We start from the raw sequence: 26271 nt of genomic DNA, 5'->3' as shown, positions 1-26271 counted from the left end.
AACTAGAAACACTCTTCTTAGTGAAAGTGTTCTGCTTCTCCAAAAGGCATGTATCTCCTCTGAGGTCCTTTGAGATCTCTCCTTCACTTTGGTTACTGAGTTATTATCTGCCCTGTTGAGACATCAAGATGAGCATGCTGGGAAATAATCTGTCCTTAGAGAGCTGTGTGCATATGGAACACAGCAGACTCGGGATCCAGATCTTCCCTGGAGTCTACAGGCTTTTCTTTGCATGACATGGAGCACCAGATTGAAGTTCCCCAGTGCTGAGGGGAAAATGTGCAATGCAATGTGATTCAATACTCCTAATACAATTCTGTTCTCCTTTATTCTCTTTCTTAATGTAGACAGTTGCCAAAGTCAAAATCAGGCCCAAAAAAGGAAGACTATAAAGAAGGTAAGTAGTGATAATCCCTTAGGATTCCTTTTTAGCCAAATTTCTAGAAGGATTGCATTTGTCACTTTGTCCATTTAACTTGGCCCCAAAAACTTCTGAACTCATCAGCCAAAATCACCTGAAATTGTGAGAACAGATATAACAAAGAAAGGAATTTCCAGTGAGTTTTATGAAAAGAGGTAGGTGCATATAGGAGGGAAGAATGCAGTGTGAATTCCTGAATTTTTAGACCTTAAAGAGTCGGTTCCTTAGCTCATGTTTCTTTGTGTCAGTGATTTTCTGGGATCTGCAGAGCTGGTTAACTGTACATCAGTTAACTGTAAATCAGTCTTTCAGGTAGGAGGGGATGTTGCAGTACTGTACACAAGTCAGTTATAAAGTAATTCAGTGATGAGATGCTCGCTGGCATGGGGAAGGTGTCCCTGAAGTTGAGCATTTCACCTTTGAACCACCTTGCCATGCTGAGTGCACAAGCAGGCTTGGTGCTGTGAGGCCACTTTGCGGCAGCTGGGAAAATCCTTTAGCTCCAGGCAGTATTGTGCCAGCTACAGGCTGAACGTGGTAAGGGACCCAAAATGCACTTTGTGTGTAGTAACTCAAGTTCCTCTTGTATGTAAATGTAAATTATTATTTACTGAGCTCAAAGTTGGTTTTATAGTTGGCGGTGATGAGATCAAACCAACCTGTGTTTAAAATGACATGGTGATACATCTGTTACTCTCTCACTGACCTTCTTAACAGTTAGCATCCTCTGCTATGAGATCATTATATCTGGTAAATATTGGGCAGATCTCTTTCAGAGCAAGCAAAGTTCTTGCTTTAGTTTGTGTGGTTTGGAGTTCTTTATATTCGGGAGTTTATCCTGAGGCATTTCTTGTCTTCTTGGGTTTTTGTGTCGTGGTGCAGAAAATGAAAATGATGCATGCTTAGACAGTGTACCAAAACCAAGCATCTTTAGAACAGACCTCTCACATAAGCAATTTTTAGAAAGAAATTATTAGATACAATTTTACATTAATAGAAGGAGAACACCTTACAGGTAGGCATTTGTTGTTTTCACTTTGCCAGAGAGAGCTAACTGGAATAAATTTGCCTCTTACATGAAACAAAAGCTGGATGTTTGTTTCCATCAACTTGACTTTCCAGTCTACTAAAAAGCTGCTCTACAAATCAGACTTTTAAATATGTAGTTTAAGCAGAAGTACTTTTAAGTTTAATGCTGTGATCACAAAAATAACTTTCAATTCATTATTTACATTTTTAAAATAAAAGGTGGGGGTTATACATTTTCCTAGAGCAAGAGTGAACTAAAGGGACTGACATATTTTCCACCACAGAAAGTTTTGTGTATTATTGCATTTCAGTGTCCAGAACACTGAAGACCAGAGCTGATGCCAAGGCTGCAGAGCCCGTCCATGAGGAGAACGGGGATCTGGAGGTTCGCCGCAGCTGCCGGCTCCGGCAAAGCCGTTACACCACTACCAATGAATCTGTTCTGTTTGACAAGCTTATAACAAAGTAAGGAGGTCTTTCTCACCATCTTGCAAAGCTACCTTGAGCCTTATTAGTAACCCTTTGTACTATGGCAAAATATTGGCTAGGGACTCTGTCCTTGTGACAGCAGGAAAAGGTATTGTTTTTCCTGGCAGCAAGAGCTATTTGCATTCCCTGGTTAGGCTGAGACTTCCTATGAGCTGCGATGTATGTGCTGTATCTGAGTGATCAGATGTTAGGAAGAAATTATTTACTGTGAGGGTGCTGAGACACTTTAATAGATTGCCTGGAGTAGCTGTGAATGCCCCCTCCCTGGAAGTGTTCAAGGTCAGGTTGGGGCTTTGAGCCACCTGGTCTGATATGTATGGGCTGAGTAGGTTGTATGTTGTGAACCAAAACAATCAGTTTACATTGTGACTTGTAGTAGATTTAACTTAAGATACTAAGGAAAGCTAGATACTAGCAAAGTGAGGCAATCCAAGTGTTTCTGCCTGTCTGTGGCTTAATTCCCTTTGTGAAGCCCAAACTCAAATTTGTTTTCTGAAAGGTTTGCAAAGTGTAAGAGAGTAAGATGTTGTGTCTAGCATAAGTAGTCATTGAAAATCAATGTGAAATTTAAATAGCAGTGTAGAGAAGCAATCTGTTGTCTGGAGAAGGCTGTGAACCAAGTGACTCAGTGCTACCATGCAGAGCAACCTAAGTGCTATGAAAAACTGCCATAATTTCTTTGTTACTTTACTGTGATATTCAGAATTCTTTTTTCCAACTACTAAAATAGTTGGGGTTTTTTACTGTGTTCATCAAGAGGGGGAAAATAAACCTGAAAACAATGTATGTTTGCATATACTCATACATTTGTTCTTAATTCTCTCTATAAAAAGTAAACATTTGACCTAATTTTTAAGTAGCATTGAAAAATTTGGCTGTCAGTGCCTTGCACTGTGCACACTGTATTAAAATATGATGCTTATGTGTGCTGTTCTAAATGGGCTTTTCCTGTACTTGCCTATTTTTTGCTTTCATATGTCAACTTTGTATTTTAGTACTGCAGAAGCAGTCTTGCAAAAAATGGATGACATGGAGAAGATGCGTAGACGGCGAAGGATGGGAGACCTGGAGGAGTTCCATGACACAGAAGAAGTAGATACTAATTTATTTTGCTGGTTTTGTATAAGTGGGGTATTTAACACAGGGAGATGATTTCCCTTCCCCAAGAGGAACTTGTGGTTAAATGATAGACAGTAATCATATTTCTTCTCTTTTAGTTTTGCTTTATTAAATTAAGTTAGTCCACTGTCCTTTTGAATGGCAGTCACTTTGTTTTCTAAACATTGTCATAACCTGCTTTCATAGATTTTTTTTGTTTGGATCTGCATTCCTATTGTAGAGTGGAAACCCTTATTATTAATCTTCTTAATAATGGGTTCCAGAATGATGTTCCTGTTCTCTCTTGCTGTACAATAATTAAATCTTCTGTGTATATGGAATGCCTTGATAATGATACTGTATAGGCACCAAATATGCCCACAGGTTTTCTGCTTATTTGTGAATTGTCTTACATGGCTTTTTTGTGGTTTTTTTTTAAGGAAAGCCTTGATATGGAAAGGACTGATGAAGAAATAGCTGATAATCAAGGTAGCATTGTTGGATAAGTCTGTTTTAAGTTTTCTTGACTATGCTCTAGCCAAAAGCTTTGTCTTAAATAATTGAGATGGGATGAACTACTGGGTATTTTTCATCTCTTGAAAAGAATTTGTGCTGCTACTGACATTACAAGCCACAGTCGCAGACTCTAGGGCTGTACTGTAGTGAGCTCAAAACAGGTTTTCAGAGGAAAAGGGAAGTTGTATGTCCAAAGCTCTTCCAGCAGGAAAGGTTGTGGACATGGTGCATTTAGAATTGAATATAATTGGCAGCAGTACTGAAGCAGTGCAATGTCGTGTTGGTGTGCAGGGGGCTCCTCAGAGGAAAGCGAAGCCAAGGAGGACGATGGGGAGGACAATCGGAAGCGTTACTCCTTTCGGCAGAGGAAAACTGTCGAGCGCTATCAGGCTCCGTTGCAAAGTAGGTTACAGGCACAGCTTCTCTTAAAAACTGATTACTTGCATGCAAGTGAGAGTGTTACGGGGTTTTTTAAGAATGAAAATATGTACACACACTCAACTTCCATTCAAATATCTTACCTGCAGTTTTGTTAAATGCATATATCCTCTGCACGTTCTAGTTCTTTGCTTTTTGGCTTCCTTATTGTTACTTTTCAATAAAAATACTACCTGTGTATCCTTGAAAGAGCAGTAAGTAAACAGACTTGATGAACTTACTCTTGTGGTTTTCAGTTCTTAAAACTCAGATGTGTATGTTTTTGCTTTTATTGTGCACTGATTTTAAAAAACAACCTCTTCCTCCCTACCCTTGAAACTTCCCTAGAACTTAGAGAATGGGTGATATGCATCCCATTTCTCTGCCTCTTTTAGTATCCTGCTTTCTCTTAAACTTGTTTGTAACATTGTTCCAATTTTTTTTTACTTTGAACAGAACCAAGACAACGTAAGATGTATTTTTCAGACAGGTCTTCACCTGTCAGACAGAGAGATTCGTGCAAGGGAACTAACAGGTATGAGTTTGGTTAGTGAGAATTGTTTCTCAGTCGTGCTGTCAGTCACATGACTGAATACAGCTTTCAAGGGTTTTTGGACTCTTGGTAATTAGATGTTAACAGTATGGTTATTGCTGTGGTAGTCTGAGGGAATACAGAAAGCAAATATTACAGGAAAGCCCATCTGCTTCATTGACCATTAGATTTTATTAGAAAATGCAGGGTTTGTGGTGATGATGAGAGTTATGGCTGAGATTGTATAACTCAATTAATTTGTTTTGGAATTGAAGCCAAAATCTCCCTCTGAAAATCTCAGACTGTTTATCTTGAAGGATGCAAATTATTTTCTTAAAACTAAAACCAATTTAGTCTTGGTTGGAAGTTTTAAGGATTTTTTTTTTAATCACTCAGGTACTGATTCTGATTTCTCTTTGGAATCAGTTCCAGTTTGTGTATGAAACTATACTTAAAGCAAGAAAAATAAGTGAAATTCTAAATTACAAATTTCAGTAGTAATGACAAATACGTTTAGCATCCTGCAAGTGTTGAATGCCATTCCTTGCTAGACAGGAGTGCTTTATTTATCCTTGAAATTAGGCTGTTATGGAAGGAGGGAGTTATGGAACCAGATTTTGAAATTGAGAGGTTGGTGTTTCACAGAGTAGATACATAATGCTAAGTGATACTTGATTTGTGGATCAGAGCATGTGAACAAAAAGAGTAACTTGGTTAAGAAATTTCTTTGCACACTGGTTCAACATTTTACTTTCCTATTAAAAATAAAATTTTGCTGTCACTAGGGAAATCACATAATGTAGTTTGAAATCAGATTTATATGGAGTACAATAATCTGGAAATTTACTGTATCTCAAAGTAAACTGAGACAGTGTTCACTTCAATTTTGATATTACTTACTGTTTATTTTAATTTTTTAATTGTTTGTTTGAATGTTTGCAGACGGAGACACACAGTCCCCAGCAGTGATTCCTCTTCCTCATCTGATGATGAAGAGGATTTCGAGAGGCAGAGGAAGAACAGAAATTTAAGAAGGTTAATGCAATTGGAGATCTGGGGAGGAAGGAGACTACTTGGGAGGACTTTACATCTTCCTAACTGTAGTGTTGCCATCTTCATCTTGTTCAGTTTCTAAATTCTGGCAATCCTGTCTGTTGATACAACTGTAACTGGACTCTACAATTGGATTTTTAGAATGGATTTTAATAAGCAATTTGATTTCTAAGTGGGAAGGGAGGTAGCAACACTGAAGTTTCTTAATGTAAAATTCTGCTGCTCCTGTGCTTTACAGCAGCTGATTCAGAGAGAAAGCCACTATAACAGGGGATGTTATAAATAGAGGAAATGACGGGGATTTGGTTTCTTAACAAATACTCTAGAAAAACTATTTTAGTAACAGTCTAACAGATATGTTTTCAGCCTGATGTCTCAGATTTCTTTCAGAGCAGTCTGTTGGCACACAGGTTCCAGGGCATTGGGAAGGACTGGCAGTGATAGGCAGCCTTTATAATGTTAAAACCAACTGAAATAAGTATTGGCTTGCGCTGTAACTTCTTCAATATAGGAGTTAAAAGTATTTGAAAAGTATCAGTGTGTCTGGGGGCTGGAGGAGCAGTTTTCTTCCTCACATTAATCACTTCAGCCCAAGGTCTGCAAACAAGGAATACCTTGTTTTAAGCTTGTATTCCTACATAGGATCTGTTGACTGGCATGTAGATTTATAAGTGCTGAGAGCTGTTAAAATAATTAACTCAGTTTAATATCTGGGGTGACCATTTTCCTTTCTTTACTCACAGATGTTAAACATAACATGAATATTTAATAATTCAGGAAGTTTACACTCATTTATGAGATCTTCTGCATTCACTTGCTATTATTAGAAAATCAAAAATCCACATTGTAAGTTAGAAAGCACCTTTTTACCTTTTTTTTCTCCTTAATTCAAATCAGGTCTCTTCCTGTCAACTTTCGGAAAAGTGACTTAAAGGGAGTTCACAAAGATCGCATGAAAATCGGAGCGAGTCTGGCTGATGTTGATCCAGTGCAAATAGATTGTTCAGTAAGTGTTTTTACTTCATTGTCTCACTGAGACATCTTCAGTAACTATGAAACCTTTTGTACAGTAATGTGCTGTCTATAACTGCCGTGGCTTACAGTTTTGTTTCAAGCAGTTTGAAAACTGGCATGAATGTTTCCTTTGTGCTGACATCTAATTTCTGATGGAACTTTATGGAGGTTCCGGATTTAACGTCTAAAATGTGTTCTGTTGTCTCCATCTTCAGGTACGATTTGATGGTGTTGGTGGTCTTGCTGACCACATTTCTGCTTTAAAAGAGATGGTTGTTTTTCCATTGCTTTATCCAGAAGTCTTTGAGAGGTTCAAAATTCAACCTCCAAGGTAAGGGTTGCCATTTAAAACTGTCAATTCTAATTCACCTATTTTCAGGAAAATATTCAACTGAGGTATTGTTATGTTTCCATGCTTCAGAATTTTAAGTGTTGATGATTTTGGGTTCTTCTAGCAGTAGGAAAAAGTAACTTTTTTAAAAAAGGTAGAATCCAGCATACACATAGGTTCCAAGATGTTCAGTGTGGTGAGACAATGTCTTAAAAGTGTCTAGCCTTCAAAAAGGGGATGGTGGAGAGGTTTTAAGTTCTACTTTTAAGTGGACTTGATCAGCCTGTAAGTGGTAGTCAACTGCAGTTTTGTTTAGGGGAAGTCCAGTTGTCTGTCTCACCAACTGTTTTTTTCAAGATTTCCAGTATCACCTTTACAATTGTGTGGACTTCTAACTAGAACCTTGGAGTGCTGGCTGTGCTTGGGCTAAAAATGCATCTGTCCACTTTTTGCACAGCTGAATGGGTTCTGTGTTATGAAATGAAATTATTAGTGATTTAATTGTTAGATTTATATATTCTAGGCTATCAACACTCAGTCATGTTATATTGAAATAGGTTCTTTGTTTTCAGTAACTTTTAAAGTATAACAAACAATGAAGAGAGCTTTGTTTAAGAGAGAACAGTTGTGTGCTTCAGGGATGAGGGTGATCACAGGTACTTTTCTATATATTTCTCTTATGTGAATTTTTTTTTTTAATTACAGAGGCTGTCTGTTCTATGGCCCACCAGGGACTGGAAAGACATTGGTTGCTCGTGCACTTGCTAATGAATGTAGCCAAGGTGACAGGAGAGTAGCCTTTTTTATGAGAAAAGGTGCTGACTGCCTGAGTAAATGGGTTGGAGAGTCGGAGCGACAGCTTCGTTTGTTATTTGATCAGGTACAGTTGAAACGTGCATTATGTTCTGTCTGAGTTGTAACTCGCTTTCTGTGGTCAAGAACAATTTTTTTTTTCTCAACTCCTTCCACTGAAGTGGGATTGTCAGTGTTTCATTTTTCAGTAACATTTTTAGAGGCTGGAAGTCTTGAGATCAATTAGGAAAAATTAGTAAAGCAGTCAAGAGAACCTTGCAAAGCAACACACACCACCAACTCCTTGCCTCAGGAAAGAAAAATCCAAACAGCTGCAAAAAAGGTTTCAAGAAGTGGTGACTTTTGGTCAGAGGGAAACAAATGTGAGCTGAAAGCATGGTTATTTTGAAATGGGTAACAAAGGTTGCTTCCAGAGCCTGTAATACAATTAAGTCCTGTTCTTGGTAGTTGCTAAATAGCTGTAAAAACCAGTGGTGTGATTTGTTTCCTGTCACCTGTCTCAGTGGGTTGACCTGTGTTCCTGCCTTCTGTTACTCACAACACTTCACTACTTAAGATCCATGAGTAGAAATCCCTGATGCTGGTCTGAAAAATCTACTTCCAGTGACTTTGCAACCCCAGTGTTGTTTGTGCATTTCTCCTCCAAACAGTGCTGTTTTCCTGATGTCAGTATTCTTGTGTTTTCGCTGTAGGCCTACCAGATGCGACCTTCAATTATTTTCTTTGATGAGATTGATGGTCTTGCTCCTGTACGCTCCAGTAAACAAGACCAAGTTCATAGGTAGGGCATGTTTTCTATCAACATGGAAACTGCTTGATCTTTGTGAACAGAAGACCACAATCTGTTTAACTTGATGTGACACATTCATTTATCCTGAAAACTAGTAATTCAGTACTACTTAATTTCAGATAATCTTTAAATAGTAATTAAAAACAATTCACTGAACTTGATACCACCATGAGGTCTGTGTTGTTATATCTTAAAATGATTTGTCTTTTTCTAGTCAGCATTTTATCAAAAAGAACTTGTCCTTTGAGTGAGCATTGGTGATGATGTGGAACTGAAGAAAATTAACTGCTGAGTAAAAACTGTATTCTTCTCTTAGCTCTGTTGTATCAACACTTCTGGCGCTTATGGATGGCTTGGACAGCAGAGGAGAGGTTGTGGTAATTGGAGCCACCAACAGGCTGGATTCTATAGATCCTGCTTTACGAAGACCGGGACGCTTTGATCGAGAGTTTCTCTTCAGCTTGCCAAACAAAGAGGTCAGAACTTCAACTCAACCTCAGTGCTTAATGTGGCAGAGTCCATCTTTGTAACAAACCCCTGCAGCACAGCAGGATTGTGGAGCAGTGAAAGTCTCCTCAGTATTGTGCTGCTTGGACAAAAGAGGGCTCACTGGAGAGACTGTGCTGTACTGTGGAGGGCAGACCTGGCACTGAGTATATCATTAAGATGATTGTAATAGGTGGTTAGTCCTCTAATTATTAGTTTTGGTTTCTCTGCAACCACTGAAGAAGATGAGGTGCTGCTACTCACAGAAATGTTTAAAAATGACTTTATAAATTAGTTAAGAAGAACTGCTGTAGCGTTGTGAAATTGAAAGAAATGGTGTGCAGACAAGAATTCTTTTACAGTAACAAAAGCTTTGATCCAGGCTGGTGCTGGAACCAATTAAGTATTTTAGGAACTGCTCTTCTTACTGGTACTCAGTAATAGGGACTTGGACAAAAATGTGAAGTCACTGCACAGGTGCAGGGCTAGGGAAGCTTCTAGTTCAATGACAATAGACAATGAAAAAAATAATGTGGGTGGGCGTAGCAAGCACAACTGGGATGCAGTTTTTGTGTTTTCTTTGTGGCTGTCACCATTCTTTTTCTTAGCACTTTCCAGAAAGTGCTGAATTGAATGCTGGTAAAAGTGCACTAAACAGTGCATTTAACACATTTTTCTCCAGTTTTTATCTGCTGTCAGGAACAGGAGAGGAGGTGCTATGAAACAGATCTAATACACACTAACCGACTGTGGAAGAATTTTAGAAATCTGCCATAGTTAGTCCGTGTGCCACGAAGTAATTAAATGAAAATCCTGCTAAGATCAGAGATTAGGGATCAGGGATAGGCAATGTTTTACATTTTCTGGATAAGTGACAGTAATTTGAGTCATAATTATTGTTCTACTTGATAGTAACAGCAGCAACTGGGAATGGGGTGCTAGGACTGTTTTCCTTGCATGAGCTGTCAGAAGAGCAAATTTGACGAACTAATGAGACTGCAACCATGAAATTTTGCTGAATTTGAGAGAATTTTCTGTAAAATATCTGTTTAAATTTAAGTTTGGTGTTTTTTACGACAGTGTTTTCTTCTGGATTTCACACTTGTGAAAACTCACTTTTTTATGGAAGATGTAAATTGCCTTTTACTTCACTGCAGCCCCCAGCAAGATTTTAATGTAACAAATTTAGAACTAGGAAATTTCCTGCTTGAAAAAACAGTGCATATTAACTGACCCTTTAAATACTTCAGAGTTTAGTAGATAAGAAAAGCCTTTGTATTAGTGTGAGGGTTTGGGAGGGCTTTGTGTTGTGGCTGTTTTAAGAGAAAATTTAAGACAAACTAAAATGCAAGTGTTTTGTTTTCAGGCGAGAAAAGAGATTTTCAAAATTCACACACGAGACTGGACCCTGAAGCCATTGGACAAGTTTCTTGAAGAGCTGGCTGAGAAATGTGTTGGTGAGTTTGAAAACACTGTAGGTTGCTGCATGGCTGGGTCATGGGGACCCAGAGCTTGTTCCAGGCAGTACTTGAGCTGTGGTGCCTTGCTGTAGAGTGAGGCAGTGATGCTTCTGGCCTGTCTTGGGAGAAAACCAAGGCAGATGCTGCTTTCAGTTTTCTTTTTTCTCAGAACACTGAGTGGGTTTAGGCCCTCTTTCCCAGGAGTGAAGTTTTGACTAGGGGCTGCTTCCTTAGTGCAAGCTATCAGGCTGTGAGGCACATGTCAAAACTTCTCTGCAGTGCAGTAATTTAAATTATCTCTTACCCTGTTAATTTTTGGTTTCATGCACAGTCTTTCATTGTTGCACTTTAGAATTCTTGGCCTTGACTTTGGTGTTTCCTGATGCTGACAACATCTGATTCTTGTTTTGTTGATAGGGTACTGTGGTGCTGATATCAAAGCCTTGTGTGCTGAAGCTGCTCTCTGCGCTCTGCGGCGCCGCTATCCTCAGATCTATGAAAGGAGTGAGAAGCTGCAGTTGGACATTGCTTCCATTAAAATAACAGCCAAGGATTTTGTCATGGCCATGCAGAAGACTGTTCCAGCTTCACAAAGGGCTGTGGCTTCACCTGGGCGAGCACTATCACCTATTTTAAAACCACTGTTAGAAAACACATTGGAAAGGATTTTACAAGCCTTACAGAGAGTATTTCCCCATGCAGAGCTTGCACTGAAGAAGGACCAACAGCAAGGTACAACAGCATCCACCTGTTTAAAATTCTGCCAAAGCAAAAGCTCCTGATACATGCAATAACATAAACCCCTCAGCCATAATGACAGTTCAGTTTTATAGCCTGGATGTGCAGAGTGCTGGATGGCAGCTGTGAGTGACCTGGAATACACAGTGTTTTAGTTGTACTTTAGGGCTTGGCTTCCATTGCATAGGTGAGCTCATGCTCCTCACTGCATCACCCTTAATCAGGTTTAGTCAGTTGGTGAGAACAAATCAATATTGATAGACTCTCTCTTTATTAATGGAGGTCTGTGAATAGTTAGTTACTGTGCTGATCTCTGGAGAATGTTCTCCCAGTATCACTCCTGGTAGAGTTGAGATTGTTTGTGCTGATGAAACAGAGGCAGAGACCCACCAACACAATGAAAGCACTGGGGCTGGGAGATGGATAATTGCACCCCCTCTCTGTTGCCCACCTCCCATTATCTCCCCTTTTGTGATCTTCAAGAAGCCTCATTTAGAAGTTGTGTGGGTCTTTATACTGTGACTATTCTAGACAGATGGAAGTCTGTGGTCATTACATTCACTTAATTTCCTCACACCTGATGGGAGAACCTGTTTCAAAAGGCAGTGGCTTCAATGGGTTTTTCAGGTGTCTAGGAAGCACAGACGTTGCTCCTAATCAAAATTATTCCAAGGGAAAAAAAAACTCCCAAGTTTTTGTCAACGGGAAAACCTGATGCAAATTGTGGCACACAGGACAGTTTTGTAGAAAATGTGCCATCTCCTTACATCTATGGTAGAGTGAACCCTTCAGAAAATACCTTTCAGTGTATGTCCTCAAACAAAATACAAGAGAAGGATTTCCTGCACTGATTTCAAAGGTATATTAACGCAAGAGTGAGATTTGAACTATTCAGGAAAGTCAACAAAGCTCTCACCTTTAAATCCTATTTTAGGAAACGATGTGATTGACAGTGAAGAGGAATCACCATCAATCTTTGAAGAGAATCCAACTCACAAAGTACCTGATCGTGAAAAGGCAGAATTCCTCACTTTAAACAGGTTTTGTTTGTCTCCTTTATGTTTACATTTTTAAGATGGCTGGGTCTCTAAACTGTTTTGTTATGAGGGATGCTGGATGAAGGAGTGATGGGTGTGTGGGGGTTGAGCAATATTTGCAAGAAGTAAGTGTGAAATCCAGCTGGGTACTAAGGTTGCAACCAGATAAACTGCCCTGGCCCATCAGACTGACTGGCCCTGCCCTATTTGCCTAAGTCAGTGGTCCACAGATTATAAGAACATGTTGATTTAATCCAAAGGTTCAACACCCAAAAAATCTGCTGTCTGCCCTTTTAGCTTAAAAGAACACTAAGGATTTGTGTAGCCATCTTCTTCCCTTCTGCCTTCCAAGATTGTTAAATGAGAAATCAAATTAAGAAATAACGTTAAAACTGTGAGGAAAACAACGTCTGCATTTTGTACCTTTAACCTACAAAGTTTGTTCATTTTTTGATGTTTCATTGTGGAAGTTGTGTCATTGGGTCAATTATTCTTCTAAGATCTTTGACTTCAGCAAGTAAAGGTACAACAGTCTTGAGGTAGAAAAACCCACAAACCTCTTCACAAGTGTTTCATGCTCATAAAACAAGATGATTAGGAAATTAATAGACAATTCAGAGAGGAAATCATAGAAGTAATTTAACCAATCCAATTGTGTGCTTCTTCAGATACAGCTAACGTGTTCCAGTGCCCACATTAATTTTTTTCCTAGAAATGCTGGTATGCTTCTTCCTTACCATCATCTCCAGTTGCTACAGCCAAATTTTAGCTAAACTTGGCAGGTGTAGAGATCTCAGTTACCTAAAGTCAAGTCCCATTGAAAATAGTGGTGTACATGGAGTGAAGAGACCCAGATTGGTTTGTGCTTAGAAAAGAAAGAGTTGTTGTTCTGCCCATATCAGGTCACAGACCAGTTTTGTGTGAGCATTTGGCTGGACAGCTTCCCTGAAGGATTTAAGAGCTCTTACTTAAGCCAGCTAAAGGAATGGCAGACATGCTGGGGCCTGGCAGGATTTCTTAGTGGAAATGGTACCAGTTCTTGAGAAAATAGGCTTTGATAGTCTTCCTGATCAGTCTGGCTTATTATTTCATGGAACAAGGAGTATATTTACCAAAAAAAAAAAGCATATAGGAAAAACTTCAACATCTGTGTGCCTATTAATCACTTGTTTTTAAACTTGTTTTCTTCTTGCTGTTGTAGAAATCCTCGTTGCCAGCCAACATCTTTCAGGCCACGGTTCCTATTAGTTGAAGATCCAGGGTGTGGGCAGGCTTTTCATCTGGCACCTGCAGTAATCCATGCCCTGGAGAAGTTCCCTGTTTATACACTAGACCTGCCTGCTTTGTTTGTTAGCATCACATCCCCAGAAGAAACATGTGCACAGGTATCTTTTTTATCATTAATCTGGTATGACTCATAAACTGAATATAAACTGTATGTAAATTTGTGAAATAATGTTAATGGAGGAGGCCTGGTTGGGATAGGATTTTATGTTTACTTCTGTCTGGAAATCCACTTTATTTTCTAGATGGAATGATACTGTATAAGGATGGTATACATAGTCATGTTTTCCTTTTGAAAGGAAGCAGTGAGAGCGTTGCTAGCAGCTCTGGAAGATGGGAGGTGCTGCTAATAAAGCACTCTCTGTGGCCAAAAAATCCTGCTGGTCTGTGTTGCATCCAGGAAATTTTCATTGCTTCTTAAGTCTCTGTGCTCTCAGTAGATGGCTCTGCATCAGCCTGATGGCATCATGCACTTTCTGAAGCCCTGTTTATTATTACATTCATAGGACAGTCAAGGTTTGGGGGAAAAGGGTTTCTTCTTGTACATATACAGCTTGTAGTACATGCAGGAAATAAATTAAAATTCATATAACACTAAGATTGTTACACTGGTGTGCTTTCCTTTGCTAGGAAAATGAAATATAACCAGATTAGTGCTGGTGTCCTTCTTTAGTTTTAGGCAGGGAATACATGGTGGTGTTTGGCATTTCTGTATTAAAATATTTTTACCTTCACAGAATTCACAATTCACAGAATTTAGTAGCAGCATTGGAGAGCTGTAGGAGTCAGGACAGACACATTCCATGGCTCCTTTGTCACACAGGAAGAGCAATTTTCCTTTTGTTCTGTGATGGTTGCATCTGTGGATGAGTAACTACCCTCTGTAGTGAGTGCCTGGATATACCATGTGTGCTTCCCCACCTTTTGACAGGAACTCTCTGAATATTGTTAATCTGAGAGGGCACATGGAGAAATTTGTCACTTTCCTCTGGCAGTAGATGCATTTTGTCTCCTGTGATTGAGGTGCCATCTGTAAGCATGGCTTGTGCTCTTCCAAAGCATATCATCTGCTCTGATGGATCTTCTGGTAGTAAGAAGTTGTGATTTAGCTCTTCAGGCAGACAAAAGAATGGTCACCTCTTATAAAATTGTGCTTGAAATTATGCATTGTAAGCAGGCTTCTCACATAGGTCTTTCTGTGTGTGCTCTGAACTGAAATTGGTGTAGTTGCACTTGTGTGGCAATTTCTCCAAGCTAATACATCTTGCTGAAGGGCTGTTGTGTTTTTTTGGGTGCACCTACCAGATTGGCTGAGTGCTGAGGCTCTTTAGGAGTTCTCTTACACATAAGAAGTTCTGAAATTGGGCAGAGGTTCAAGTCTGTTTCTGTCTGTGTAGCCATGTCTGTGTTTGAATCATAGTGAAAATTTTACCGTATTGTTAGGGAGTAGTGAATTTATTGATTTGTCCTGATGTTTTAGCTTCATGTACTTGTATTTCATAAGACAGTTTGATGTGTAGTTATTTAGTATCCTGTTCTACAGCATGTAGTTTTCTTACCTGAGCTTTCATTTTGCCAGTTGATGCGAGAAGCTCAGAGAACAGCACCAAGCATCATTTATGTGCCACAGATCCCTTTGTGGTGGGACACTGTGGGACCTACAGTGAAAGCTGTTTTCACAACACTACTGCAGAACATCCCAACATTTGCTCCAGTTCTGCTCCTTGCAACAACTGATGTAAAACATGGAGATCTCCCAGAAGAGGTATTTATCAATACTTCTGTTACTCTTCCTTTTATGTTTGTTAGTTTATAACTCCTTTAAGCATGGGAGTGCTGTACCACTCTAAAGCAAATTCATGCTGTTACTATTTGGGCACTCAAACATTCTTAAAGGTCTCTTAAAATTTGCTTAGACAAAACAACGGTGTGAAAACATTTGTCTGGAGTGTTTTCTGAGCAAAAGGATTGACTTTAACCCAAATGTTTCACCCTTCTCACACACTGATGCTTATTAGACAGATGTACAAATTTGCTTCAGGCAGTCATTTTGGTGACTGCAAGATGGTGAGGTGTGTGCTTAGTGAAGAATATACAGTGCTTGAGATAGGAAAAAGATCATTTTACTGAAAAGTGAAAGCTGTTTTTACTGGAAAAGTACAGTGGTCACACTGTTATTGATGGAGTGTCATCTCAAATTTCAATAATTTAATTATTATTTCCATTTATTTTTACATCTGGTAGGTGAAAACTTGACATACTGGAAAGATAAAGTCCAACTTCCGTTTAAGTAACTTAGAAATCAATTTTTAGTTGTATTCCTTAACAAAATTCAGTAAGATTATCTGCTGAGCTTTCTGGACATTTGTGGTGGTAAAATTGCCTCCCCAGTCCCCTCAAGCTGCACTGGGATTTCAGAAACAACATCAGAGAGTGTTAAAGGAAGGTGTTCAAAATGCGAATATGATGCTCTGATTATTTTGTCTTGGTAGAAAAACTTACTGTGATGTTGTTAAATGCTTTCTAAAATAAGGAATGAAATTATTTCCATACCCTTTGGTAACAGAGATGGAAAAACAGACTACAGGCTGGAAATAATGCAAGTGTAGACACTTCATTTAAATTTATTAAAAACAAAATTTTAAAAGCCACCTTAACAAAAAGCTGGCACTCGCCCATTCCCTCCATAGCTGCCATAAAGATTCAAGCTAAAGAACACAAAGGCAGGTAAATACAAAATAACCAACCTTGGAAGTGGTGACTCTCCAATCAATGGTTTGTCGCATCTTTTTTTCATGGAGCCTAAACTCTAGATGGTATCATTCCTCAGAGCAAGTGTTTTAATTTGCCGTTCTATGAAAATTTAGCCTTTTACAGCCAAGAAGACAGCTTTACAAAGCTTATCTTACCCAGATGAATATTCCGTTTAGTTTAGAAAGGCACTCAGCTTTTTGGAATAGCATATTAAAAAATACAAAAAATGTGCATGGCCTTATATCTGAAATTTTTTTTCTCTTCATGCTTCAGATAAAAGCTTTATTTAATAATGATTGTGAAGAAGTTTTCAAAATCCGGTGGCCTACCTGTGCTGAAAGAAGAAGTTTTTTTGAGGACTTGGTTATGAAGCAAGCTGCTGAACCTCCTGCATCAAAAAACAACTCAGGTGAGCATATTCAAAATATAACATAAAACTTGGCTAGCAGTAAGTTAACTAATACAATACAGTGTTTCCTTTGGGGCAATTTTCTATCAATTATTTTTCATGTGCTTGTACTTGAGTACCATTCATTGACTGAAGTTTTCCATTTCAGCTCGGCAGCCCCTGGAAGTGCTGCCTGTGGCACCGCCCCCAAAGCCTCGGCAGCTGTCGGAGGAGGAGCTCAAACAGCTGGAGGAGCAGGAGGAGGACACGCTGCGGGAGCTGAGGATTTACCTGCGGGATGTGACTCACAGGCTCGTCATTGACAGGCGTTTCAGGGCATTCACAAAGCCTGTTGACCCACAGGAGGTAAATTTAGTGTTGATCTGCAATATCACTATACCCGTGTGTATTCACAATTTCTGTGTGTGTGTTCCTCAGTGTTTATGTGTTCTTTCTAGGAAGGTTTATCTTTGTCTTTAGGATCATAGCATTATGAATCTCCAGGATATGGGAGGTGAAGTTTTGTTTTGCTTTTACTTTTTTTGACTCTGGGTCACTCAAATATTTGTTATTTGTTATTATAATTAATAATAAATATTAATATATTGTTATTATAATTAATATATGTTATTATAATTAATTATAAATATTAATAATATGTTATTTATTATATGAGTGTTCACTAAGCCCCTGTGTTCCTTCTAAAACCTCTTTAAAACTTGAGATTATTTCCATTAGAAGGGTCATCCAACAAGGATCATCTAGTCCAAGTACCAATTATATCAAATGCCAACACAGTTTGCTTGTGAAAAGACTTTGATACATACATAGGTGTATTACAGTACTAGAAAGCAGAGATCTCTCTTTTTCTCTGTAATTATAAACAGTGCTTCCAGTACTTCCAGGGTTGTTTTAGTTAAAGTGTAAAGCTCTTTAATTGTCTGTCAATAGTTCCTGCAAGAATAGGAGTAGAAGTAGCAGTTTGTCAGATTTTCAGATTCTGTTCTCAGGGGACTTTCCTTGCTAAAACATCAACCATAAAGGCTTTGTGATTTTTTTTTTCTTCCTCCCATATGCTTCTCATTTAATTCATTAAATAAGTGTAGGCTGGGGCACATACTTCGAAGTCAGCTGGAAATTTGAGATAGCTTTGCATTTCCACAAGGTCCTGTTTCCCCACTTGTCCACTGACCTCTTTCCTTTACTTGTAATTTCCAGATCTGAATAATCTAAACAAACATAGATGTCCTCATCTGAACTAGTCATTAGGTTCCTTCTATTGTCAGAATAAAGAAATTGGCACCCCTGGGTCCAGCTATCTCATTGTAGGTGCCCAGGATAGGTACTTCAATGGTGCAATTCCTGCATCCTTTTTCTTGCTGCCAAAACCAAAGAGAATTTCAGGTGACTTTACTGAGAAATGTTTTTTTGCTGTTATTTTCCAAAAGGAAGTGAAACAAGTTCCACTCTGGATGCTGGTTCCCTTCTCTGCCCCACACATTCTTCTCACCTCCCTGCTTCTTTGTTTTCCCCTCTTCTAGCCTGTCTCTTCAGAACCAGCTGAAATAGTCTTTCTGTTTTCAGGAAGCTGCTTGGGTAATCTCCACATATTTGGATGCATCATATTGGGATTTTTAACAAGTCCTTTATTTGACTTTATGAAAATAATTATTTTTGGTGGCTGCTGTGTTAAATCTCTGAGCATGTATATTTCCTTTGTAGGTACCTGATTACAATGCTGTTATTAAACAGCCCATGGACCTCTCCACAGTTCTGTCCAAGATTGACATGCACCAGTACCCAACTGCAAGAGACTTTCTAAAAGACATTGATCTAATCTGTAGCAATGCTTTAGAGTACAACCCAGCTAAAGATCCTGGAGGTGAGTGGTTTTATCACTAATTTGTCAAAATTTTAAATTTACCTCATTTGTGTACAGTAGATGTGAGATTAGATCATTTAAAAGATCCCCAGAGAGCATTTCTGGCCAGGTTGTGAATGTTGCAGTATCAAATAAACTTATTTGGGCATGAAATTGTGGTAGATATGTTGATTGGAAGCTACTGCTTTTGCTTTAAAATTAACTTATCAGTTGGCATGCTGAAAAGATTGACTGAGATAACATTTCAGAACCTACCTATGACAAGAGAAAAAACTTTCTAAGTAAACAGAATAAAGGGGTTCATTGGCTGGAAGAAAGCACTCAATTGTGGCTGTACAATTTCAGATCGCCTCCTCAGGCACAGGGCCTGTGCTCTGAGAGACACTGCCTATTCCATAGTGAGGGAGGAGATGGATGAGGATTTCGAACGCCGCTGCCAAGAAATCAAAGAGTCTCGTAAGCAGAGAGGTATGTTCTTTGGCACTGAGGAATGAAAGACTTAGCTCAGGATCTGTAACCAGCCATGCAAGACACCCTTCTTTGCTCTCTCTTCTTTATTGCAAGGTTCAGACTGTGCTTCCTCTTCCTTCTGTGAAATGCCAGAGGACTCTGTTCCTGGGTGTAAGAAAACAGATCCGAAGTGTAATGAAAAACTGAAGATCCTAGCGGTGCCTGTGGATGTCAGTACCCCCTGCCCTAAAGGCAAGTTGTGTTTTACTCAGGCTTTCCTGGAGAAGGTGCTGAAGCTGCTGTTCTTGTGACTTAACAGGTTCCTACGATGCCTGGTTCTTCATGCCAGAGGCATTCCATATTTTAATATGCTGCAAAACATGGGATAAATCCAGAGGTTATTCAATCAGTATGGATGTCAAGTCCAAGTACAATGGCTAGTTGACACTGTAAGACACTGCCCTTAGTGGCCCACTGCTATTTAATGGCTCCTACATTGCTACCTCTTCATAAAGTTGGACATGGCAGTTTTTGAATGCTTACCTAGTTTTTAGTTATATGCAACACTGTTTTCCCCTTCCCTGCCCTCAGACATTAAACTCTATTCCTGTGATTTCCAGTTGAAGGGGAAGGGGTTAAACAAAGGGGAGCAATAATCATAACATGTAAAGGAAAGATCATTATTTTCTTCAGTTTTACCATGAATAGTACATGGGGGGAAAAAAGGGTTTAAAACACATGACATGATGTGACATTTCCTGGTCTTGCTGGCATGTCTGGGAATTTTGCCACTGACTTGACCCACAGGCCTTGTGTGGTACTCTCTGAGTACAAAGGGTGGTGGGGTTTTCTGGAAGGGAAAATGACACGTTTGTATTGAACAAGGTTAACTGAATCAGAAAGCTTATGAGGTGGAAATCTCTGTGGAGGATTTTTTCTCCAGCAAATACTCCCTTAAAAGTGCCTCTTCAGCTTTTCCCAATGTGTCTCTAACTTCTGTGAGATTTACAGATTCTGAGGTTCATCTCCAAATATGTTTCTGTTCACATATATTAGATGACTAAGTCACTTAATAATCTTGCTTTCCAGTAAGACTTCCTGTCTAAAGTAAGACTTCTGTTTTCATAACCTCTTGAAGCTGTTGGTTTTGTGAATTAAATTCTGTAGCTGGATCTTTTAAAATCTAGTAGCTACGTGGCTCTAATAAACACCAATTTTTTCTCTAGACACATGTCTGGGGAGATGGGCAGTGGTATTTAAGCTCATTTTGTCATTTTCCTTGTCAGACAAGTAAGATGAGCATGTTTCTTGTTTTGGTATTGTTTTGGATTACTTTTGCTTGTATCTCTTTGTAGAGAAGTCAAAAAGAAAACGCAAAAGGAATAGAGAGTCTTCAAGTATTGCAGCAAAGAAGAGGAATGTTCAGTTCAATAAAGAGAATAAAATTCCTGAAGACCAAAATGAAGTGGAGAGCAATGAAGAGTCTGGCACAGATTGCACTGAATTTGCATCCTCTCAGGATACTCCTGAAGAACATGAAAATGTACTTCAAGAACGACAGAAAAATGGGACAGAAAATGAAAGAGAGAGAGTTACCCTTGTGGGCAAATCTCCTTCTGGAAAAAGGAGAGAACATTCAGACCTAAGAGAGCAGAGTGAGATGCCAGACTGTCAAAAAGCTGGAACTTCTGAAGATGGACGTTCAGATGGTAAGTGAGAGATCAAACAGGTCATTCACCCCCTGATTCCTCCTCAGGAGGGTTACACTACCTGCCAGGTTTTAGCCTTCCTGATTTCTGTTCTCACTTGTCTCTCAAATTGGTGCACAGTTTCTTGCATAATGGTGCTGCCCCTCGAGTTATGCCAGCCAAACTCGTGTATTTCTGTAGCTGCTGGGTTTCTGATTCTGCGGTTTATTTTTCAAATAGTACCTAACTGAAAAACAAACAATGGCTTTCTTTTATTGCATGAGGATCTTTCCAGCAATAAGAAGCATTAGTTAAAAAGCTGTGCTTCAAACAGTGTGCACCCAGGCTCATGTGTGGAATAGAAGAGTTATGTCCTAGTGTTTGCAGTAAGATGTGTTTTCTAAGCTAAATTACTTTGGAGTTTTACAGCACAGTGCTGTAATGGCAACAGGATTTTTCCCCTGTTTTTTTCCCCTGCATTTTTGTCTTGTGTTGGAGCTTTTTTGTGTTCAAGTCTCTAGTTTTCATGGAGCAGAGATTTTTGCCAGAAAGGAGGTAAAAGCATCAAGCATTTATCAGTGAAAAATGGTAACAGTTGTCTGTTGTTGCAGAGAGGTTCTCTTCTCCAAGTACAGGGTACTTCACTCTTACTGTGTTTCAGAGAAAGAGAAATCCTGACTTAAGAAATTTGTGTTGTTACAGAGTTGTGGGTACACCGTATGACTCGTGCAAGATCATCTCAGGTGGAAGAGAAGCAGCTGGGATGTGTTGGGAAGGCAGTGAAAATGGGCACACAGAGAGTGTTTGTGGATTACTGTGAGCTCAAAGTAAGTTTAAATTTTAATTTTTTTAATACCAAAGTAGGACATTTTCTTGCTACTTACAGAGTTGTAAATTAAGTCAGTTGTTAACCAGTCAATTCAGACAAAGTATGGGAGGGATATATAGCTGGTGAAATAACTCAACCTGTAATGGACTATGTAATGGACTATGACTAGTTTCCACAGCTAGTGTAGGCTGCTGTTCTTGCTTTTGACGAACTAAAATTTTAGGAGACTGGATTATCTCCTATTGTTAATGTAAAAGGGCTTGTTAGATTTTAAAATAGCCCACTGGCAAACTGGTAGTGCTGTTGGTTATTATTGTCTTGGCGGTTTTTATGATGGACTGGGGGTTGTTTTGGCTTGCTGTTTGCATGTTTTCATTTATTAGGAACTGAAAGAGTACACTGATTTTTAGCAGAGATGACTTGAGGACTTTGAAGTTAGCATGTTGACTTAAAGGTCATTCTGGATAAAATACTAATATCTTCTCTTCTCAAACACTTTCAAAATCCAGTGATAGAATTTTACATTCATATAGGTACAGTGTTACAAGGTTTTTCCAGTCCCTATAGGAGAGAAGTTGTTACCCTACAATACAGTTCCTGAAAGGGTCAAAAATGTGCCTAGCTGCAGGGGGTCAGAGAAGTTCCTTTGCATGAGTTGGAGAGGGTAGATGGACCTGGCCTTTATCTGGAGATGTTGAAGTGAGGAGAATTCAGGAAATTGAGGTTGAGGTCCTGGAGGTGGGTCAAACCAGAGGAGGCTGCTGTTTATCTGCCATGATAAGAAATGGAGTGAGAAGAGAGAAATTAACTTTTCAAGGCAGGCTTCCTAAGCAAGGAAATTTTATGGGTTTGTGTTCATAGAATGATAGAACATCCTGAGTTGGAAGGGATCTGGGAAGGATAGAGTCCAACTCCTGGCCCTGCCCAGGGCACTCCCAACAATCCTGCCATGAGCTTGAGAACATTGTCTAAATGTTTCATGAGCTCTGTCAATCTTGGTGCTGTAGCCACTTTCCTGAGGAGCCTGTTCTACTGCCTGACCACCCTCTGGGTGTAGAACTTCTTCCTTATATCCAGCCTAAATTCCCCTGACACAGCTCCATGCTGTTCCCTTGGGTCCTGTCAGTGGTCAGCAAAGAGCAGAGGTGGCTCAGTGCCTGCCCCTGCACTTCCTCTGTGAGGAAGGTGGTGTTCATGTCTGTGTCTGTAGGCAATGCACATGGGTTTCTCAGGAGTGAGGGTGCCAGCATTGTGTGCTCTGAAGGAACTGCCCACTGCAGAGATGGTACCACAGAGCTCTCAGCTGTGAGGACAGAGCTACAGTCGTCAAATGCATCTTTTAGAAAACTTGACTCCTTAACAGGGGTGCCACTGGAACTTGCTGTGTGTGTTAGGCTCTTTGGAATTCACTTGCAGACAATAAGCTGGGTGACCTTCCAAACTGTAGCTGCTTGGTTTTGTTTGGGCTTGTTTTTTTTTGTTTGGGGTTTTGAGTTTTTTCATTTATTTGCTTGATAATAGGCCTAGAACTCAATGAACACTTACAAGAGCAGGCAGTCACTTCTTTGGCAGCAGTTAAAAAGTTCCACATGGGAAGTTGGCCATACACCTGTCCTACCTTTTCTGTTTGCTGCTTATCTTGTGCTATTCTGAACTCTGGTTTCCATTTTTTTTCTTCAGCAAGTGCTGCATTCTATTGCCGTGGTAACTGAGAACGTCAGTATATTTCGCATGGAGAAACTGTATGCTGTCCTTAGCCAGTGCATTTACCAGCACCGGGAAGATGGTGACAAAAACGAATTAGTGAAGGTAATTTTTTTGTCTTGTAGCACTTTCTGTCATTATTACAGGTGTGTGTTATGCATATGTACGTGTGCCCTGTGAATGTCATGGTTATTTAGTATTACTCATTGCTGCTTAGTTGCCTGTGTTACAAGATTTGTTCATTACAGTCTGGAAGACATTTCTCTGTATTGCAAAACTATTGTTGCATTTGGCTTAGCTGCTGGCAGTTCCAGCAGGAAAAGGTTTGAAGATGATGGGTGCCCCCAGAACCCTCTCAAGGCAGTTCAGCCCAGTCTGTCACCACTCCTGCTCCAGTACCTCTTCAGTCCTGGGGGGGCTGTGAAAGGAGGGTGCTTTTCTCAGTCTGTCACTTCCTCATTCTCCTCTTGTGGGCACTCACACGTGGTAACACTTGTATAGCAGTCACTCCATTCCTGAAAAGAAACTAAGTATGAGGCATAACAAGAAGAGACTTTAGTCTCACCAGACTTGTTTTTTAGCTAGAATGGCTCAAGCAGCTTTCATTTCATATATGGGAGCTTCCTGCCTATGGAGGTTTAATGCTAACGAGTCAGGTTCTGTAATCTCTTCCTGTAAGAGAGGATTTCCATGTTGTCAGAATTTGGCAGAAATACTCCACAGTAACCCATGGTCCCAGTCTGACATTCCCAACGTTGAGTTGATTTAGATAGGTTGGATATTCAGTCTTCAGCTTCAAAGTCCTTGAATCCATTTGTCTTCCAGGTGGTCATGCATAAGAATAGATAAAATTTTTTTATGCATCTCAGTTTTCCTTAAAAAACAGGAAGCCTCTTCTCTTGGATTCTGGTCATCTTGATCTCTCCTTCCACATGTGATAGAGAGTCAGATGCTCTTGCTCTGATTGTGCAACAGTGAGGATTACTTGGATGCAGGATGCCATTCCTGAAAAATGCACCCTCCTCCTATCTATCATAAATTACATGATTTAGCACGTTTGTTATCCTGGTGCTTGTGAGCTTTTGTGACAGAACTTGATTTGTTTTCTGCTTCATTGACCTTTGACCAAAGAATATTTCCTATTCAAAGAGATTGCACAAATCAGTCCAGGAGTAAGTTCTACTGTATGAAAACAGAGACTTTAACAAGTATTTATTCAGAGTGCAGAAAAGAACAGTTCAGCTTTTAGCTGTGGCTCTTTGGGAACTGTCTCCTCTAATTGCTGAAAGCACCATTGATCCATAATCCCCTGATACAGATCCCTGCAGTTTTCCTAGCCTGCTCTCTGGTTTGGGTGCATAAGGGTGTGTTGGAGCCAGTGAGTACAGAACAGTGGTGGTGGTAGCACATGCATTGGGTAAATCATTGCCATCAATTGTGTGCACACATTCTCACTTCTTTTGATGAAGTAGCAAACAGGTTTCTTAAGTTTGTATTCACACTGACTCCTAATTGGTCTTTTTTTCTTCTTAGGCAATGAAGAAAGAAATTACAGCCTTCAGTTATACATGATACTTGATTTCAGCATACTTGACACACTCTGTAAAGTTTTCTTTTTACTGCATGCTGTTTTTTCTTTGCATTGTTCAATAAATACTACGTCTACATATATATTTATACAGATATATCTTAAAATATATTAAGAAAGCTCAAAGAAAGTCATTTAATGACTTTGATATTTCCCTTCTAGATATGTATATTTTAATGTGACATACTGCTGTGATTGCCTTTTGAACTCAGCAGATCTGAATAGATAATTTCAGTACCTCTCTTTAAAAGAAAACCTAACTTGAAACAAAGCAAGATTTACTACTGTAACTTTCTAAGGTAAAGTTGCTTGTAATAATGACAATCTTAATACTGGAGAAAAGCATTTTACCACGAATTGTTAATTCATCAGATGGCTTGTAGTTGAATTCAGTTGTAAATAGTTTTCTAGTCACCTGGGAAGAATCATATCTGTTTATTACATAAAAGTGAATATATTGTTGGTGATAAATATATTGAAGTAAAGCAAAGCAGTACCCTGTTTTGAAGAAGTATTTCTCTTCAAACCAGCAGAGAAAAATTATCTGTTAATTTGATAGTTATTTAAAAAGTAAGACAAAGTTTAACTATATGAAAATAAAATTTTATATAAATCATGGTAAAATATGTGGCATGACCCTTCACTCTGCTGTTCTGTCACCTCATGTACACAACGTATGGCGATACTGAACGCCAAACTGTGCAATCCTTCTCTGTGTTTGGTTTCTTACCTCTGTCAGTAGTGGTCTCTTTTTGTGTCCTTCTACTGTGTTTGTTCAAACATTGGTGTGCTATGTAGATTTTTTTTCTCTGTATTGTTTGGTGGGTATTAATAAAAAATTCATCTCTTTTTAGTGGTGGGTGGTCTGCTCTATTTTAATCACAGAACAGTTTTGATCATTGATAATCTTGCATTTAAGACACAAGGACAAATACTATGGTTTTAAAATAAGAACTGCATGTGATCAGCTTCCTGTCCTCTCAGTGTATGGATTATAGAGCAAAGACAAGCTCAGGAGAAGAAAAAAAAGAAAATTTACATTTTAATGCAGTTTATAACATTGGCAATGTAATAAATGAACTAATGTCCTTAACTCGATCTCCTTCTTGGCTGACATTGCCAATTTCAATGTGACTCGAGGCAGGCAGCCTGTTGAGTACATCTCCTAAGAGCACTATTTTGAAAACTGACAGTGTGGAATTGAGGAACCAGAAACATTCCTGGGATAAAACTTCTGTTTTGAGCACTGCCATTAGGCTCGACAGGGTCCTGTACCTAGGAAGATTTTTAAAAAGCTTCCCCATTGTGTAAATCTTCCATCTTTTGTGTCCACCTGTGAACAGTTAAGCGTTCCCTATGTATTTCTTTTTTCTTTCTTGAGGAAAGTGTCACACTTTACTGTCTGACCCAAAATAGTGCACCGTGATGAGAAAAATAGTGTAGGGAAACAACATTTTTGAGAACTGGGCAGTGGGAGTTA

The 26271-nt window shown here is 39.2% G+C and overlaps 1 protein-coding gene across 1 annotated transcript in view; it reads left to right on the top strand.

The window, feature by feature from the left end:
- Nucleotides 1–25644, top strand: part of ATAD2 (ATPase family AAA domain containing 2) — a 30535-nt gene extending 4891 nt beyond the window's left edge. Inside the window, exons 3-28 of the mRNA XM_074556451.1 lie at nucleotides 348–397; nucleotides 1762–1915; nucleotides 2935–3031; nucleotides 3478–3526; nucleotides 3845–3955; nucleotides 4427–4505; nucleotides 5445–5537; nucleotides 6453–6561; nucleotides 6785–6900; nucleotides 7606–7780; nucleotides 8406–8494; nucleotides 8820–8979; nucleotides 10356–10446; nucleotides 10867–11181; nucleotides 12122–12227; nucleotides 13426–13609; nucleotides 15088–15273; nucleotides 16536–16671; nucleotides 16820–17016; nucleotides 18373–18532; nucleotides 18878–19000; nucleotides 19097–19234; nucleotides 20338–20691; nucleotides 21373–21497; nucleotides 23180–23308; nucleotides 24737–25644. Coding sequence (XP_074412552.1) covers nucleotides 348–397; nucleotides 1762–1915; nucleotides 2935–3031; nucleotides 3478–3526; nucleotides 3845–3955; nucleotides 4427–4505; nucleotides 5445–5537; nucleotides 6453–6561; nucleotides 6785–6900; nucleotides 7606–7780; nucleotides 8406–8494; nucleotides 8820–8979; nucleotides 10356–10446; nucleotides 10867–11181; nucleotides 12122–12227; nucleotides 13426–13609; nucleotides 15088–15273; nucleotides 16536–16671; nucleotides 16820–17016; nucleotides 18373–18532; nucleotides 18878–19000; nucleotides 19097–19234; nucleotides 20338–20691; nucleotides 21373–21497; nucleotides 23180–23308; nucleotides 24737–24775 — 3565 coding nt within the window. The 3' untranslated portion in view covers nucleotides 24776–25644. The remainder of the gene's footprint in view (nucleotides 1–347; nucleotides 398–1761; nucleotides 1916–2934; nucleotides 3032–3477; nucleotides 3527–3844; nucleotides 3956–4426; nucleotides 4506–5444; nucleotides 5538–6452; nucleotides 6562–6784; nucleotides 6901–7605; nucleotides 7781–8405; nucleotides 8495–8819; nucleotides 8980–10355; nucleotides 10447–10866; nucleotides 11182–12121; nucleotides 12228–13425; nucleotides 13610–15087; nucleotides 15274–16535; nucleotides 16672–16819; nucleotides 17017–18372; nucleotides 18533–18877; nucleotides 19001–19096; nucleotides 19235–20337; nucleotides 20692–21372; nucleotides 21498–23179; nucleotides 23309–24736) is intronic.
- Nucleotides 25645–26271: the final 627 nt, after the last annotated feature.

Source organism: Zonotrichia albicollis, chromosome 1, assembly GCF_047830755.1.
Source record: "Zonotrichia albicollis isolate bZonAlb1 chromosome 1, bZonAlb1.hap1, whole genome shotgun sequence".
Lineage (NCBI taxonomy): Eukaryota > Metazoa > Chordata > Aves > Passeriformes > Passerellidae > Zonotrichia > Zonotrichia albicollis.
Note: the sequence above shows the minus strand (reverse complement) of the source record. Positions and strands in the feature narration are given on the sequence as shown.